The sequence below is a fragment of the Pristiophorus japonicus genome, chromosome 7 (genome assembly GCF_044704955.1).
Source record: "Pristiophorus japonicus isolate sPriJap1 chromosome 7, sPriJap1.hap1, whole genome shotgun sequence".
NCBI classification, from domain to species: Eukaryota; Metazoa; Chordata; class Chondrichthyes; family Pristiophoridae; genus Pristiophorus; species Pristiophorus japonicus.
Window position 1 is genome coordinate 191,860,275 of NC_091983.1, and position 18,276 is coordinate 191,878,550.

At 45.0% G+C, this 18,276-nt stretch overlaps 1 protein-coding gene across 6 annotated transcripts in view; it reads left to right on the forward strand.

Moving 5' to 3' along the window:
* sobpa (sine oculis binding protein homolog (Drosophila) a) overlaps positions 1 to 18,276 on the forward strand; it is a 426,066-nt gene that overhangs the window by 347,196 nt on the left and 60,594 nt on the right. For 5 of the 6 annotated variants that reach the window (XM_070885634.1, XM_070885638.1, XM_070885639.1 and 2 more), the window contains one exon: positions 16,054 to 18,116. In XM_070885634.1, coding sequence (XP_070741735.1) covers positions 16,054 to 18,114 — 2,061 coding nt within the window. In that variant the 3' untranslated portion in view covers positions 18,115 to 18,116. The remainder of the gene's footprint in view (positions 1 to 16,053; positions 18,117 to 18,276) is intronic. The other variant, XM_070885635.1, reaches the window with a different exon arrangement.

The window sequence follows — 18,276 nt, forward strand, 5'->3', positions numbered from 1 at the left end:
GCTCCTAAATATGAACTAGTAGTTTTAGTCCGAGTTACAAGGTTAGTCAGCGTGGCATATTTTCCATCTGTTCGAGAGATCAGGAGGATATGGTGAACAGCCCATACTATTTCCAGTTCATTCTCTCAACAGTATCAATGTTCATTGTTTGCCCTGCAACACACATTCCCATTGATAAGATCAAGTTTCAATTCATAGAAAGTACACGCTTGACTATTGACTTTTGCAATGAGCACAAGGTTGATAATGAAGAAGAAAGCTGCAGACTGCAGGAAGATAACAATAGACTCGTCAGGTGGACAGAACAGTGGCAAATGGAATTCAATCCAGAGAAGTGTGAGGCAATGCATTTGGGGAGGGCTAACAAGGCAAAGGAATACACATTAAATGGTACAACATTGAGAAGTGCAGAGGAACAAAGGGACCTTGGAGTGCAGGTCCACAGATCCCTGAAGGTAGCAGGCCAGGTAGATAAGATGATTAAGAAGGCATACAGGATACTTGCCTTTATTAGCCAAGGCATAGAATATAAGAGCAGGGAGGTTATGCTTGAACTGTATAAAACACTGGTTAGGCCACAGCTAGAGTACTGTGTGCAATTCTGTTCACCATATTACAGGAAAGATGTGATTGCACTAGAGAGGATACAGAGGAGATTTACGAGGATGTTGCCTGGAGTGGAGAATTTTAGCTATGAGGAAAGATTGGACAGGCTGGGGTTATTGTCTTTGGAACAGAAGAGGCTGAGGGGAGACCTAATTGAGATGTATAAAATTATGAGGGGCCTGGATAGAGTGGATAGGAAGGACATATTTCCCTTGGCAGAGGGGTCAACAACCAGGGGACATAGATTTAAAGTAATTGGTAGAAGGTTTAGAGGGGATTTGAGGGGAAATATTTTCTCCCAGAGGGTGGTGGGGGTCTGGAAATCACTGTCTAAAAGGGTGGTAGAGGCAGAAATCCTCGCCACATTTAAAAAATACTTGGATATGTCGTAATCTACAAGGCTACGGACCAAGAGCTGGAAAGTGGATTTAGGCTGGATAGCTCTTTGGCCTCCTTCCGTGCTGTAAATTTCTATGATTCTATGAAGAGCATTTGGAGAATAAACTGAATTGTAAAAGTGATCTTGTCATCGACCACCCTCAAAATAGTTTGTGGAAAGAGGATGACTTTGGGTGTGTGATGGTTTGGATACATCTGAATGGAGTGTGAAAGACCAGCTGAGTGAGTCGTTTGGCCTGAACTGGAGTGAGTGAGTGAGTGCGTAAGTACGTAATTATAATTTGTGACTAGCTGGCTGTTAACTGGGGTTGCTTTTTTTTTGCAAGTGCAACTGGGTTGGTTGATTGACAAGTTCATTTGGCGCAAAAATACCGGTGGCTGGGAGTGATTTTTGATTGGCTGTTTTGCAGGTGGTACCTGTGTTTGTCTTGGCTGTTTGTTTGTGCCGATCTGTGTCGATTTGACTGGATTTAGGTGGATTGTATAAGCAAGAGGCCAACTGAGTGGGAAGGCAGCGGAGTTTGACCTGAACTGCACTTTGGCATTGAAGGATAGTTGGCTTGAAGCTGCTTCAAGTTATTATAATGTCCGAATTGTTTGTGTACACTTATTATGGCTCTGCAATAGAAACCAGAGTCATGAGGAATTTGCATGATGCGGGAGTTTCTGGAAACCTGTAGTATCAGATGGACCTGCTGAAGCTAAGAGTAACAGTTGCAGACACTCTATATTAAATGGAGGAAGGAGAATTCCTAGAATGCCCCCTGCCAGAGGTAGTCATCTGGAACTAGAGATGAATAGTGAGAAAGCGATAAAAACAGAAAATGCTGGAAATCTCAGCAGGTCAAGTAGCATCTGTGAGAGAAAAACAGAGTTAACATTTCAGGTCTGTGACCCTTCGTCAGAATTTGTCAGTGAGAAAGGGAAGTGGCTGACTGGTGGTGGGTTGGAGAGAGAGAGATCAGAGGGGATAGAGGACTCTGGCAGAGAGAGTGCAAGAAACTCTCCTAGGAGTCTGAAATTGTCTGATAAATAAACATGGATACCAGTGACGCAAGTGAGAACAGCGACTCAGGAAAGAAATAATGAGCAATACCACTGCACTGTGGGCAAAATGGTTACCCACAGGAAGGAAATGGTAGTGTCAAGAAAAAGCCAATGATACTTACAGGATGTTCGACCATTAGCTTTTCTGCAGCTGCACCAAGGAATTCCGAATGGTCGGTTGCCACCCAGGTTTCAGGAATGGAACAGGTGGAGAAGATTCTGAAAAGGGAACCTGAACAGCCTGAATTGACGGCTCATATTGGTATTAACAGCTGTGGGGAGAAGAGCAAAGAGAGTCTGAAGAAATCGTTGTTTGATTAAAAAGTAGGAACACCCAGGTAATAATGTTGGGATTACGCCTGGTGACTAGTGCTAGGCCAGTTAAGGAGAAGCTGGTTAGACACATCAATACGGCGTGCATTGTGTAGAAAGGGAAGTAAGCCCTACATTTGCAAAAATTGAATCAGTAATAGAGAGTGGTGGAGTAGGATTTAAATGAATACGATGGGCTGGGGCAAATCCTGTAGCCCAAAGGGAATGGACTAGGGTTAAGTATAATGATTGGGTAAAGCAGTCAAAACAACGAGGGAAATATGGAGAGATGACTGTTGTGTATCTGTAAAGCATGCACTCCCATGTTCCGCAGCCGCCAGGGAGCGCATCCCCTGAAGTCCCAAGGGATCCCAGCATCCCTTGGGAGCACTGTATATAAGCTGGCCTCTAAGGCCTGTTACTCACTCTGGAGTGTCTTAATAAAGACTGAGGTCACTGTTACTTTAACCTCCCTGTGTGCAGTCTCATCTGTGTTAGGAACACAATAACTGGCGACGAGTATACGAATCCAATGCAAAGATGCAGCAAACTGTGGGCATCCTGGAGAAGTTCTCGGAGGGTGAGGACTGGGAAGCCTATGTCGAACGGCTAGACCAGTACTTTGTAGCCAACAAACTGGACGGAGAAGGAAGCGCTGCAAAAAGGAGAGCGGTCTTCCTCATGGTCTGCGGGGCACCGACCTACAGCCTCATGAAGAATCTTCTGGCTTCGGTGAAACCCACAGATAAGTATTCTGAGGAGCTGTGTACACTGGTTCGGGAGATCTTAACCCGAGGGAGAGCGTGCTGATGGCGAGGCATCGGTTCTACATCGGTCAGCAAGTGGCGAGCTACGTCGCCGAGCTAAGGCGACTTGCAGGACAATGTGAGTTTGATGGCTACCTGGAGCAAATGCTCAGAGACTTTTTTGTTCTGGGGATTGGCCACGAGACCATCCCACAAAATCTTTTGACTGTAGAGACACCGACCCTCAGTAAGGACATTGCGATAGCACAGGCGTTGATGTCCACCAGTGATAACACCAAACAAATCTCTCAGCACACAAGTGCTAGCAATGTTCATAAATTAACTGGAACTGTGTTTGCGAGCAGAAATGTACAGGGCAGAACTCACGAGTCTGCAACTGCCAGCAGGCCTCAGGTGACCCAGATGACTGAGTCCGCAACAAAGGATATGTGCAAGGCAATTCACAACTTGGTGTTGTGGAGGCTTCCATTCAGCCGATTCATGCCGCTTCAAAGGGTATGTTTGCAAGAGCTGTGGAACAATGGGGCATCTCCAACGAGCTTGCAGACGAGCTGCAAGCTCTGCAAAACCTGCTAACCACCATGTGGCAGAGGAAGATTGGTCCATGGTGGATCAAAGCACTTTCGAGCCTCAGAGAGGAGGCAGATGCGGAAGTACATGGGGTGCACACATTTTCGTCAAAATGTCCATCTATAATGCTAAATGTAAAATTGAATGGCTTACCCGTAGCCATGGAACTGGACACTGGCGCTAGCCAATCCATCATGAGTAAAAAGATGTTTGAGAGACTGTGGTGCAACAAGGCATTCAGACCAGCCCTGAGCCCCATCCACACGAAACTGAGAACATACACCAAAGAGCTTATTACTATCCTGGGCAGCACCATGGTCAAGGTCACCTACGAGGGCACGGTGCATAAACTGCCATTCTGGATTGTCCCGGGCGATGGCCCCACGCTGCTTGGAAGGAGCTGGCTGGGAAAAATCCGCTGGAACTGGGATGACATCCGACTGCTATCACATGTCGATGAGGCCTCATGTACCCAGATTCTCAGCAAATTTCCTTCCCTTTTTGAGCCAGGCATTGGAAACTTTTCCGGGGCGAAGGTGCGGATCCACTTGGTCCCAGAGGCACGACCCATTCACCACAAGGCGCGAGCGGTACCTCACATGATGAGGAAGAGAGTGGAAATCGAGCTGGACAGGCTGCAACGCGAGGACATCATCTCCCCAGTGGAATTCAGCAAGTGGGCCAGCCCGATTGTTCCAGTACTCAAAAGTGATGGCACGATCAGGATTTGCGGCGATTATAAAGTAACTGTTAATCGTTTCTTGCAACAGGACCAGTACCCGCTACCTAAGGCAGACGACCTATTTGCGACGCTGGCAGGAGGCAAGACGTTCACCAAGCTCGACCTGACTTAGACCTACATAACACAGGAGCCGGAGGAATCATCGAAGGGCCTCACCTGCATCAACACGCACAAGGGACTGTTCATCTACAGCAGATGCCCGTTTAGAATTCGGTCGGCTGCAGCGATCTTCCAGAGAAACATGGAGAGCCTACTCAAGTCGGTACCACACACGGTGGTCTTTCAGGATGACATATTGGTCACGGGTCGGGACACCGTCGAGCACCTACAAAACCTGGAGGAGGTCCTCCAGCAACTGGATCACGTAGGGCTGCGGCTGAAGAGGTCGAAATGCTTCTTCATGGCAACAGAAGTGGAGTTTTTGGGGAGAAAGATTGTGGCGGACGGCATTCGGCCCACAAACGCCAAGATAGAGGCTATCAGGATCGCGCCCAGACCACAGAACGTCACGGAGCTGCGGTCGTTCCTGGGACTCCTCAACTATTTTGGTAACTTCCTACCGGTTTTAAGCACGCTCTTAGAGCCCCTACATATGTGTTATTGCATAAAGGTGAGAACTGGGAATGGGGAAAAAAACAAGTAATTGCTTTTGAGAAAGCCAGAAACATTTTATGCTCCAACAAGCTGCTTGTATTGTATAACCCGTGTAAAAGACTTGTGTAAGAATGTGATGCATCGTTGTACGGAGTCGGGTGTGTATAACAAGCTAACAGAGCTAACAAGGGAAAGTTGCAATCTGTCACCTGTGCCTCCAGGAGCTTGTCTAAGACCGAGAGGGCATGATTGACAAAGAGGCATCAGTACCTGTTTGGCCTCAAATTTGAGCTGGAAACCAATCACAAGCCCCTCATATCCCTGTTCGCTGAAAACAAGGGGATAAATACTAATGCCTCAGCCTGCATACAAAGGTGGGCACTCGCGCTATCAGCGTATAACTATACCATCCGCCACAGGCCAGGCACCGAGAACTGTGCGGATGCTCTTAGTTGGCTACCATTGCCCACCACGGGGGTGGAAATGGCGCAGCCTGCAAACTTGTTGATGGTGGCGCAGCCCACAGACTTGTTGATGGTCATGGAAGCGTTTGAAAATGATAAATCACCTGTCACGGCCCGCCAGATTAGGACTTGGACCAGACAAGATCCTCTGCTGTCCCTAGTAAAAAAACTGTGTACTGCATGGGAGCTGGGCCAGCATCCCCGTTGAAATGCAAGAGTGATTCAATCAAGCCGTTCCAGCGGCGAAAGGATGAGCTATCCATTCAGGCAGACTGACTGTTGTGGGGTAATCGCGCAGTGCTACCCAAAAAGGGCAGGGAGACGTTCATCTCGGATCGACACAGCACACACCTGGCTATAGTAATGATGAAAGCGAATGCCAGATCCCACATGTAGTGGCCCGGTATCAACTCTGACTTAGAGTCTTGTGTACGGCAATGCCGTGTGTGTGCTCAGTTGAGCAACGCGCCCAGAGAGGCACCACTAAGTTTATGGTTCTGGCCCTCCAGACCTTGGTTGAGTATCCATGTCGACTATGCGGGCCCGTTTCTCGGTAAAATGTTCCTGGTGGTGGTGGATGCTTTTTCAAAATGAATTGAATGCGAAATAATGTCGGGAAGCACCGCCACCGCCATTGAAAGCCTGAGGGCTATGTTTGCCACCCACGGCCTGCCTGACACACTGGTCAGTGACAACGGGCCATGTTTCACCAGTGCCGAATTTAAAGAATTCATGACCCGCAATGGGATCAAACATGTCATCTCGGCCCCGTTTAAACCAGCCTCCAAAGGGCAGGCAGAGCGGGCAGTACAAAGAATCAAACAGAGCCTCAAACGAGTCACAGAAGGCTCACTCCAAACCTGCCTGTCCCGAGTACTGCTCAGCTACCGCACAAGACCCCACTCGCTCACAGGGGTGCCCCCGGCTGAGCTACTCATGAAAAGGACACTTAAAGCCAGACTCTCGCTGGTCCACCCCAACCTGATGATCAGTTAGAGAGCAGGCGGCAGCAACAAAATGTAAACGATGGTCGTGCCACTGTATCACGGGAAATTGATCTGAATGACCCTGTGTATGTGCTAAACTATGGACATGGTCCCAAGTGGATCGCGGGCACAGTGATAGCTAAAGAAGGGAGTAGGGTGTTTGTAGTCAAACTAGACAATGGACAAATTTGCAGAAAGCACCTGGACCAAACGAGACTGCGGTTCACAGACTGCCCTGAACAACCCACAGCAGACACTGCCTTTTTCGAGCCCACAACACACACCCAAAGGATCAACGACACCACCCCGGACCAGGAAATTGAACCCATCACGCCCAACAACCCAGCAAGGCCAGGCTCACCCAGCAGCCCTGCAGGGCCAACAACACGCCAGCCCAGCGAGGGCACAGCCAACACACCGAACAGACATTTGTACCGAAGCAGTCCACCAGGGAAAGAAAGGCTCCCGACCACCTCACCTTGTAAATAGTTTCACTTTGACTTTGGTGGGGGGAGTGATGTTGTGTATCTGTAAAGCATGCACTCCCATGTTCCGCCACCAGGGAGCGCATCACCTGAAGTCCCAAGGGATCCAGCATCCCTTGGGAGCACTGTATATAAGCCGGCTCCTAAGGCCTGTTCCTGACTTTGGAGTATCTTAATATAGACTGAGGTCGCTGTTACTTTAACCTCCCTGTGTGCAGCCTCGTCTGAGTTACGAACACAATAATGACCATTTGGACAGAGAGAGAATTTGAGGAGAAATATAGTGAAGTGAAGGGGAAGAGTACTGAAGAGTAGGAGTGTGTCTGGGCTACAATGTTGATATGCAAATATGCAAAGTATTAGAAATAAAGGGCTGGAATGTCCCAAAAATCTGCCAGCGCCGGATTGCCGCCCAAAATACCGCTAAGATTTTAAAATTACCACGGGTGAAAAATTCCACAAAAAAAGAGAAAAATTCCACCCAGCGAAAAAAAATGGACCTTACACCCCGATTCTCGGTGGACAATGCGATCTTGGGCCGTGATTGTGCGGTTCTTAAACAAAATGGGCGGTAATTACTAAAATTTAGACCGAGGCTGCAGGTTGGGCCTAGGAGGGGAAAAACACACACACTATTTTTTCCAGAAAACATAAAATTAAAAAAAACAGAAAACATTCTCGGGACCCTTTTCAACTTAATCGCTGTAAAAGAATTGTAAAATAATAATTAAAAACCCTTTAACTTACCTTTTTTTGCAGGGCTACTTACCTACTGCCCAGCTTCCGCTGCTTTTCGTGGGTGTTTTTTTCTACTTGCCTACGGGTCACCGCTGAGCCCAAACTTGACGATAACGGTTTTTGGATGGTGCATGCTGGCGGTCTGCTCCCCAGCGGTATTTTGAAACCGCCGGCGGAACTCTTTCAAGAAACCGGGCGGAGATGCATTGGAAAATCCAGCCCAAAGTCAGGGAACTGTTCCCTTCTTAAAAATTCAGTGTTGATATAGAACGAATAAAGGGAAGGGTAGCCTTATTAATGAAAACATTCAAGGTTTTATTGATGGTGGAACTCAGACAGAGGCTGTCTGGGTTGAGTTAAGAAGTAGTAAGGGATCGATTACCATATCCAGAGTACTTGTTGACCACAAAATACGGAAAGAAATCGAGGATGAGATTTATTGGCTATTTAGGAGATTTAGAATGATAACAGACTGGTTATTAAGCAGATTTCATCCACCCTGAAACGGACTGGGATAAGACTGAAGCTTATGGTCAAAATGGGGAGGATTCTTAGAATACATTGAGCACAGTTTCCTTTAACAGTATAGGAACAAAAGGAAGAATGCAACATTAGATCTGTTTCTGGGTAACAAAGCAAGACAAGTAAGTGATCTGAAGACAGGAAAGCAGTTGGGAAATTGTGACTGCAATCTAATTGGTTGACACTGAAAACAGATAAAACAGAAGAGGAGTACAAGATAAAGGTTTTGGATTGGAAATTTGCTAATTTCAGTGGGATGAAATATCAGAATAATTGGTTGGAAAAAATGGCAGATCAAAATGTGGACCATGAGTGGAAGGTATTTAGAAATCGGATGGATAAGGTGCAGCTTAATTTTTTTCCGACTAGAAGTAGAGGGGACATGTTAACTATAAATAGAGAAGTTGGAGCAAAAACAACATTTTAACAAGAGACATATGACAAATATAGAGGCGATAATGCAGACAAAGGCGAGAGTTGTAAAAGCTATCAAAAGAAGCTAAAAGACTAATGTGGAGGGAAGAAAGAAAGAAGGCTGTTGGTCAATCGAAATGAAATGGCAAAGGCTGGCATAAACACATTAGAAATAAAAAGATAGTCAAAGAAGGGGTAGGACCACTCAAAAGATGGGCGGTGAGGGATTATCCGAGATGCTTAACAGTTACTTTGAATCAGATTTTACAGTGAAAGGTGAAAATGGGTTTGCAGGAATATCCAAGGAGAAAGTGAAAGTGCCAGTAGTGTCGATAAATATTCAAAAGGATGCTGTATTTAAAAAGTTAATGGGACTAAGAATTGAAAAATTGGCAGGCCCAGATAATATGCATCCCAGAATACTGAAGGAGGATGGAGGAGAGAAAGAGAGGCACCATCATACTTGAAATGGGAATTATGATGAAGGATTGGAGGATTGGATGCATTACACCCTATTTAAGAAGAGGGAAATGGAGAAGCCAGGAAATCAAAGGCCAATTAGTCTTACCTTAGTTGTAGATAAACTTCTAGAATTCATAATACAAGTTGAAATTAATGAACAGTTAGAAATGCGTGGGTTAATTGGGGACAGTCGACATGGATTTGTACTTGATTAAGTGATTTGGATTTTTTGAGGAAATCACAGTATAGATAAAGGGAATCTGGTGGATTTTCAGAGGTGCTTAATTACTTGGCAGGTAAAAGGCTGCATGAAAATGAAGGGAATGTAATCGCATCGATAGAGGGATGAAAAAAGGAGAGTAAAGGAAAAAATTAGGAGCACGTGTATGTTTTGGGGGGTTGGTAGGAAGTCGTGTGCATCAGGAATCTGCGTTGGGATCTCTTTTGCTTTCCATTCATATGATTAATTTGGACATAGGACTAAGAGAGATGACAATTGAAGTTTACAATTAGCAATGGTGGGGATGATTGTGAGAAAACAGTGCTAAGAAATCTAAAGGATCTTTGCATCTGACTCCGTTATACTGACCTGGAAGTGCAGAATAAGGAGGGGCTCCATTCCCCAGCATTTATACCTCTTGTTGCGCACTAAAATGTAGAAATAAAATTATGAAACTTACAGTGCAGAAGGAGGAAAATTTAAGGAAAAAGGACAGTGAAAAGAAGTGTACTCTGAATGGTGTGAGTGGAGGAACAGGGAGATCTAGGGGTGCAGGTCCATAAAAAGACAAATAGGATCTCTAAGTCTTGTGCACAGAGTATTGACTATAAAAGCAAAGAGGTGATGTCTTGTACAAATTTGACATTGTTCAGGTGACTGTTGGGGTACTGCATGCACTCTGAATACCATCATAGGAAGAACACTGGAGCTATGGAAAGGGTTCAGGGAAGAATCACTAGAATTAAATCAGTAATAAGGGGTTATGTTATGAAGAAAGGAACAGAGAAGGTTAAGAGCAATTTGATTGATGTTTTCAAAATCATGAAAGATTTTGGGCTCAAAATTGGCCAGGAGTTGCTCCGTTTTTTTTGGAGCAACTTGATTTTTCTGGAATATCTTAAAAATCCCCATTTTGCACATTCAATTTACGCCAGTGTAAGTGAGTTAGGATTTTTTTTAGTTTAGTTTCTTTTTCAAAAGGGGGCGTTACCAGCCACCTACGCCCGTTTTGGCCATTTAGGCCACTTTGGCCAGCTAATAGTTACTCCAAACTAACTTAGGCCAAAATATGTGGCCGCTTGTGAAAACCCTTGCGGAGTTATGAGATCAGCGCAGGTAGGTATATCGGAGGCCAGCAGAACTTAATGACTTGACTAAAGAATGTGAATAGGATCAAACAGCTGTACAGTACATCATATGACAAACTTTGCAAAGTTAATTTACTATACAACAGAAGCATTCATGGAGGCTTAAACTACAAAAATAAAAAGTAAAAGATAGTTGAATTAAATTGCCCTAATCTCTCAACTAATTTAAACAACTATTTGTTTGCAATGATTATATTGGGCCAAAATTGAGCCCATATTATCTAAATAAAGTCTACTTCAATAAATAAGATATTCTCTCAGTGTTCCTCCGTCACTTATGTTCTTCTTTCACAATAGCACCAGGTAAATAGGCTTGACAAATGGTCACCGCTATTCACGTGACAAAACATATTTACATAATTTTTTCAAAATATCCAAATAAAAAATAGAAGTAAGTAAGTCCTACCCTGCCTTCATCTTCAGTCTGGGAAGGCAGCGGGCCAGCCTGTGCGGTAGGCCACTCGGCCTGGGATAGGGGGCGGGACGCACCAGCAGCCGGTATGATGATGATGATGATCGGGTCCCACGCTGCAGCTCGCACACTGAGAGGCTGGGGGCGAGGAGCTACTGCGCATACGTGCACACTCCAACGCGCATGTGCAGACGTCCCGGCACTGTTTAGAGCAAGGGACACTGGCCCCGCCCCTGACCTGACTGGCCATGCTGCGCGAAGACCCAGGAGAGGCCGGACAGTGGCCAAAGTGGGGACCGATTTTTTTCGGAGCACTTTTCAATGCAGAAAAGTGGCGCATCTCCGATGAACGAGCCGTAAAAAGGGGTGAGCCAAATTTGAGCCCTTTGAGAGGGTAAATAATGAAAGATTGCTTTCACGAATTGGGAACTCGGTGACTGAGGAGGTACAGACTCTGGCTAATCACTACAAGGACAAAGGGGGAAGTCATTAAAAATTACTAAAACATGGACTGCTTTACCAAAAATGTGCATCGAGATAAAAGCAATGAGCGTAATTTAAAAGGGAATTGCATAAGCATTTGAAAAGGAAAAATATACAAAGATGTGGGAAAGGGCAGGGAAATGGGATTAGAGTACTGTAGTTAGATCCAGTTGAAGAGCTCGCACAGGCTCAATGGTCTGAATGAGCTCCTGTGCTGTAAATGTTATTATTGTTGTTCCCTCAATTGTCAAGGCAAGGGATGTTGATGCTGGGGAATGGAATTCTTTCCAATTTAATACTCCCAGGTATGGTATAGCACAACCAGCTCCAGAATAAACCTCCCTTTACTCTGCTCCCAACCTCAGAAGTCGTACCCGACAGCACTAACGTGGCATTTCGTTTCTATTTCTCACACCAGCCTGTGACCTTATGGGTGAGATTGTCAATTAGTGCCATATTAGAGACCGTTTTGTGCCATGGGTCATTCTCCCATTATGATCTGGATTGAGTGACTAAACTCACTTCTTCCAGCCAACAGACTGAGGAGATTTTCATCCTATTGGTCCAGATCAGATTTGGACCCATGTCCCAAAAGTGAAAGGCCAGTTTTTAACCCGCTTTGCCGGCCAGTTTTTAATCTGCTTTGCCAGCCAGTTTTCCAAATTCTGTTATTCTATGACATCATTACTATTAAATATCTCTTTTTTCCCCCTACCAAATCTACCAAGCTGTAGTTGTAACCCTACAGTTCCTTGGCAGTGCTGAAATAATACAAGTGACTGCCAATGCTGCCTGCTACATTCCCATGTGTGACTGGCTCAAGGAGTGTTGTAACCACGTGATTGACAGGTGCATGTGGACGTGTAACCATATTATTGCTAGCTGCCCTGAAGCTGTGCTCAAGACCCCAGCAGATGTTCCAAATGGAGCAAGCAAGCGCCAATCAGGAAGCAGCATAAGACAGGCAGGTGTGCCTGTTTTGCACATGTGCACATTAAAACTGACCCATGGGGGCGATTGGGCAGTTTAGTAGTGTGTAAGAGATTTTATTGGGATGCCTCTGAGCTGATATTGAATCACAAACCCGATCAAGCATTCACTGAGGCCAAAGTTGACTGCCCATATAAAACACAGCACGTGTGCAGAATAGTTGAAGCATTACTACTTCCTAACCCAGGACTGTTTGATGGGGACTCTGGTGCCCAAAGTAGAAAAGCATTTCATTCTGTATCAGTGATGTCCTTCACGTTGAGATTATGGGAGCACTTTTAACCCTACTAGCTCAGCTTGGCGGATGGGCAATTAAAATCACCCTGACACTTACCTGTCCAGAAGCCGCCATGATCGCAACATCTGCAATTTTAACCTGCTCTCCTGAGCAGGCAGCAAGGATGTGCGCCCGGAGTCAACAGGGTCCTTTTTTACATCTGCATATTGCGGCCCGATGACATAATTGAGATCCGACTGTAATTTTAACTCGGGTCTGAGCGGGGAACTCACCTGGATTTAAAATCAGGGCCTATACGCCTTTACGTTCCTCTTAATCTATGGTGTATGTTAGTGAAATACTGGCACAAGAAATTCTAAATCAAAAGGCAGCTAGGAATATAGAAAGTACAGAAGAAATTCTCTCGCTGAAAAAAACTCCAGGGGCAGGGTCCCGATGTGATTGCGGGGGAGGGAATTTCTACGGTCTGTAAAATAAAATTTAAAAAGCCTCCAAAATTACCAGTGGTGCTAGGATTTATGTTCAGGTAAAACAATTCAGTTCTTTTTTTTTAATGTTGCACATCTGTGGTCAGTGTCACCAATTGCCTTGGTAGTGGCAGTATAAAGGGCCCAGATCACCACTTTCCTTAATTAACTTGAAAAGAAAAATTCTGCAGGCATGGACTCTGGAAGAAGTGTTCCAAATGCCACCTGAACTACTTTAGAGCAGTGCTACCCCAGGATAAAATGGTATCGGTAACCATTTGCAGCAAACACATATATCCAGGTCCTGGAGGCAAAACCCTGGAATCATTTAAGAAACAGTTGGATGCTGTGATTAAGAAACTGTCAGCTTTTATCTGCATGTACAAGCTAAGATTGGCTGAATGGTCTTCCTCGCGTATCTATCTTTCGATCTTGTGACTGTAAAGCTAAGGTCAATCCCCCTCCCCTCTTCCCACAGACAGAATATGTGAGTGGTGTGTGTACATGCTGGAAGTGAGCATAAATTAACTTTTACACCCACCAATCCTTTTAGGATTGCACCGCCTAATGGAATACTTTATTTTGTGCAGTTGAACCAGCCTTCACTTACAGCAGCCAGTAACAGCAAATCTGGACTTGAGTTTCTGGTGGATAACATGTTCTGGGAATCACTGGTTTCACAAAAGATAAGTCCATTGCTACATCACTGAGTAATTCTAGCTATGTGAGCTGGTGTTGCTTAGTTTATTTACTTAACTATTTATGGAGAACGATGTTTTGCAAATCATTAAATAATGTTAGGGGTCTCAGCGTGACTTAGACTTGCCATCACCATGGTTAATGCACTGTGTGGCCAATAAAGAGGCAGGACCTTTTATTTCACACTGTGCAGACAGTGATGCAGTTCAAATCACTGCACTCTTCCTTGAATTCACATATTTCCAAAGGTATAAGCTCATAAAATGTCAGAAATCCTTGGTAGTACAGAGCATTTCAGGATGCAGATCCAATCATCCGTGCTACTCAGTCCCCCAATCTTAGCTACGTCACAGGGCAAGACCCCAAAATAGAAGCTGTAGCATCCCGCTGGAGGAAGGAGGAAGGGGAAAAAACCCAAGGGGCAAGGCCTATCTGGGGTGTACCTCACCACTTCTATTAGGCAGTCAAAGGGGGCAATTGGTGGAGCTGACTGCGCCCCCTCCTCCCCCCATACCTATCCTATCAGCGGCAGAGGAGTGAGTCTAGGCTGACTAATGAAATATGAGAACAATTTACACTGAGAAATAATACGTAAATAAAAAAGGGGGAATTATGTAATTCAAGCTGCCTAATCATTTCCATTGAATCATACATATTGATTGGTTTGTCCTGAAAGCTATATCGAGAAGTGAGCTACAGTGGTATTTACCAGTGCCTGTGATAAGGTATTTTTGGAATGGGATTTAGCAGGTATTTGTATAGAAGGGCACAAGATGCAGCAGAATTAGATGGTCTCTGATACCACTCATTAAATATCTACTTATTCAACATTATAGTTTTGGAGCCACTCAGTACTTTGCTTATTGAGGGCATAAATGAGGAAATGGGGACTGAACAGTACCTTCTTACTGTGACGTACAAATCATTTGAATAGAACAAAATAAAACCCAGCACGTGTCTCAACAAACCACAGCTTAAGGATATAATTAATACCTGTCCTACTGCATCCTTTACATTGTAAGAAAGAGCTACAAAAATTAAACCTTCAAAAATCTAAAAACTCTGCAAGAATGCACTATTGCCACAACTGTGGTGTTGATGCAAAGTGGTTGCATCTCACACTGATAATAGAGTTACAGTGCAAATACAGCCTGAATCTAAGGTCAGGAATTGACATGACACTAGAGCAAAGCACAGGGAGGCTCCCTGGAAGAGGAAGTCTTACTCCACTTGGCTCTACAGTCAGATCAATTATTAACACCTAATTTATACCGCAGAAGCACAGGGTTGGGGCAAAGCCAAAATTATGTAGAACAGACAATAAACTTGCAGTGTAAATGCGCCCCTAAAGATGGCACCTGCACAAGGGATGCTCTAATCACCTTGGTGTCTTTGGTCTAGGAAAGGGAAAATCAGCCGGGGATCCTAGCCAGTGAGATTTGCTGGAAACTGCACTTGTATGGATGTTGGTTATAGGCATGATTGCCTTCCAAAGCCTGCCAACACATGAAAACTGGCCACTTGGGTTAGGTACAAAAGGGTGGCTAATGACATTGGAACCATATACCAACGTGAGAGATTATTGGCTGAGGAATTGAAAGAAACAAAGAAGACTTGCTGATACAGCAAGGTGTAATTTTGCTTCCGTTGATATTGGGAAGTGTTGTTATTGGTGTTACAAGATTTCCATTTTCCCCTCCACATCTCACCTTATCCCTGTTTTCCAATAGTAAGAACCTACCCTTGGAACTCGGGGAAAGAGAGAGGTGATCCTGGTACAACTACTGGCCAATTTATGTTCAGTTATTGCCTCATCTCACCATACCACTCAAAATCCATACTCCATTCCCTCTGTCCTTTCTGGTCTGGAAGCCTATCCTCCCGAGAAACACTGGCCTCCATTTTCCAGTTATAACACTTAACAGGAGAATATTGGCAATACAGTTGGAAAGTTATAAGTGCCTTGGGACGGTTTACTACGTTAAAGGCGATATATAAATGCAAGTTGTTGTTGAAAACCTAAGCTTGTATTTCCACCAGCAAAATGACCAGTAAAAACATTTCCCATGATCAACCATGGTATGTTAACATTTTCCGACTTCTGATTTAGTTGGATGTAAAAGTCGGTCTATTTTCAACGAAAAATAGATAACCATCTCTTTAAAAGCTGAAATGAATCTAGGCGACTAGATAACATCAGATATCTTCTTGAGTTACTTATAAGAAAACTTGTGTTTGTTTTGGAGTGGCTGTACTTTCTAATGTGCTTTCAATTGTTCTGACCACAGGTATGTGACTGGTGCAAGCACATCCGACACACAAAAGAGTACCTAGACTTTGGAGATGGAGAACGACGGCTACAATTCTGCAGTGCAAAATGCCTCAATCAGTACAAAATGGACATTTTTTACAAAGAGACACAGGCCAATCTACCTGCTGGCTTGTGCAATACCGTGCACCCTCCAGTGGAAAACAAGTCTGATAACACAGGCGTGCAACTACTGACTCCAGAGTCTTGGAACATGCCACTGACAGATGCTCGGAGAAAGGCCCCATCTCCTGTGGCACCTTCCTCACAGACTCAAGTCCCCATCCCTTCCGCATCTGCTGCCCTGTCCCCATCCGATCCTGCCAGTAGCTCTGCTGCCAGAATTCACACTCCAATCTCCAAGCCGGGGGCTGCAAACGAAAGTCCAAATATTGCACCAATTCAGCTTCAACAGCCAGCCAACATTGTGCCTCCTGTGGGTGTCCCTCCAGGTAGTCCCTCTATGGTAATGACAAATCGAGGACCTGTGCCTCTGCCAATATTCATGGAGCAGCAGATGATGCATCAGATTCGTCCACCATTTATCCGAGGACCTCACACTCCAAGCCCTAATAGTCCTCTCTCAAACCACATGTTTTCAGGGCTTGGACCCCCAACAGGTGGTTCCAGGACTATAGGTCCTAATTCTAGCCCCATGCATAGGCCAATGCTCTCACCACATCTTCATCACCCATCAACACCCACAGTGCCAGGGAATCATCAAGGGTTACTTCCCCCAGGAGCACCTCTACCTAATGTTTCCTTTCCACCTATTAATATGATGCCAAATGGCCACATGCATATCCCACACCTTTTAAACTTTGGAGTGCCATCACTTGCTCCGTTGGTTCCTCCTCCAACGCTTCTGGTGCCCTATCCTGTCATCGTTCCACTGCCTGTGCCGATTCCGATCCCCATTCCAATTCCACACATGTTCGACTCCAAGTCTACCAATGGTATTTCCAGCAATGCTGAGCGTCTCATTCCAAACACATCAAACGATGAAGATGACACTAAAGAGCCAAGTAGTTCTTTGACGTCAGATAATGGGCAGCAGGAGCTTTCTAAATCTACTAAAGCCTCGGCTAACTGCTCAAGCCATTCTTTGAACCAGCCAGCCGTACTTCTTGACACCAGCAGAAGTGAGGTTGTCGATCTAACGGTCAAGCCTAATGGTCCAATTAAAAGTGATTTTTCTTACTCTGACGCAGTAGACTTTCCACAAGATGAAGTCATAGACTTGACCATGAGCCATAGGAGCAGACTTAATCACATCAGTCACAGGCCTTTACATCATTCTGTGAAAGTTGAGAATGAAGGCAGAAGTGTTGTAGATTTGACTGTTTCTAGTCCAGATAAACAGAACTGTATCGACTGTAGTGATTTTCCTCATTTGAACCCTGTTGAAACAAAGGTGTTATCTTGTAGTGATTCCTCCCACTGCGGCACTTTCCAGCTAAATTCAGGAAGCTCAGGAGGTGACTCTGATCTAACACCTTGTAATTTGGTTATGAATGGCACAAAGAATGTGGATGGTTCCCACTGCTCAGAAGAAGCATCAGACCAGCAGCAACAACAGCAACAGCCACAACCACCGCAACAACCACAACAGCAGCAGCAGCCACAACCGCAGGAACAACTACAACCGCAGGAACAACCACAACAACCACAACAGCAGCAACAACCACAACAGCAGCAGCAGGAGGAGATCGCTGTCAACGAGCTGGAGTCAGTCAAAGAAAACAACTGCACACCAAACTGTCAGCTGGAGTTAGAGGCAGGTAAGAAGGCCTCAATTGAATCACCCCTGGGTGGGGTGGACAAGCAGGATGTAAATCATAATCCTGCAGATGAGGACCATGCATATGCCTTGAGAGTAGTACCCAAAACGGGCTGCTTGATTCAGCCTGTGCCAAAAGCGACTGAAAAGACTGCCATAGCACCCTGCATAATCTCCACGCCAATACTCAACACAGGGCCCGAGGACAGTGAGCCACCACTGAAACGCAGATGTCTCCGGATTCGAAACCAGAACAAGTAAAGGTTTGTTTTGAAATGCGTTTACAAAAACCTGAAGCAGCACATTTAGAATACAAAAGAAGACACACAGAGACGTATTTGACCATTATAACGATCAAAATATCGTTAATTGTAACATTAAAAAAATATATATTTTAGGTCAATTAGTGCAGCACTTTTCCTC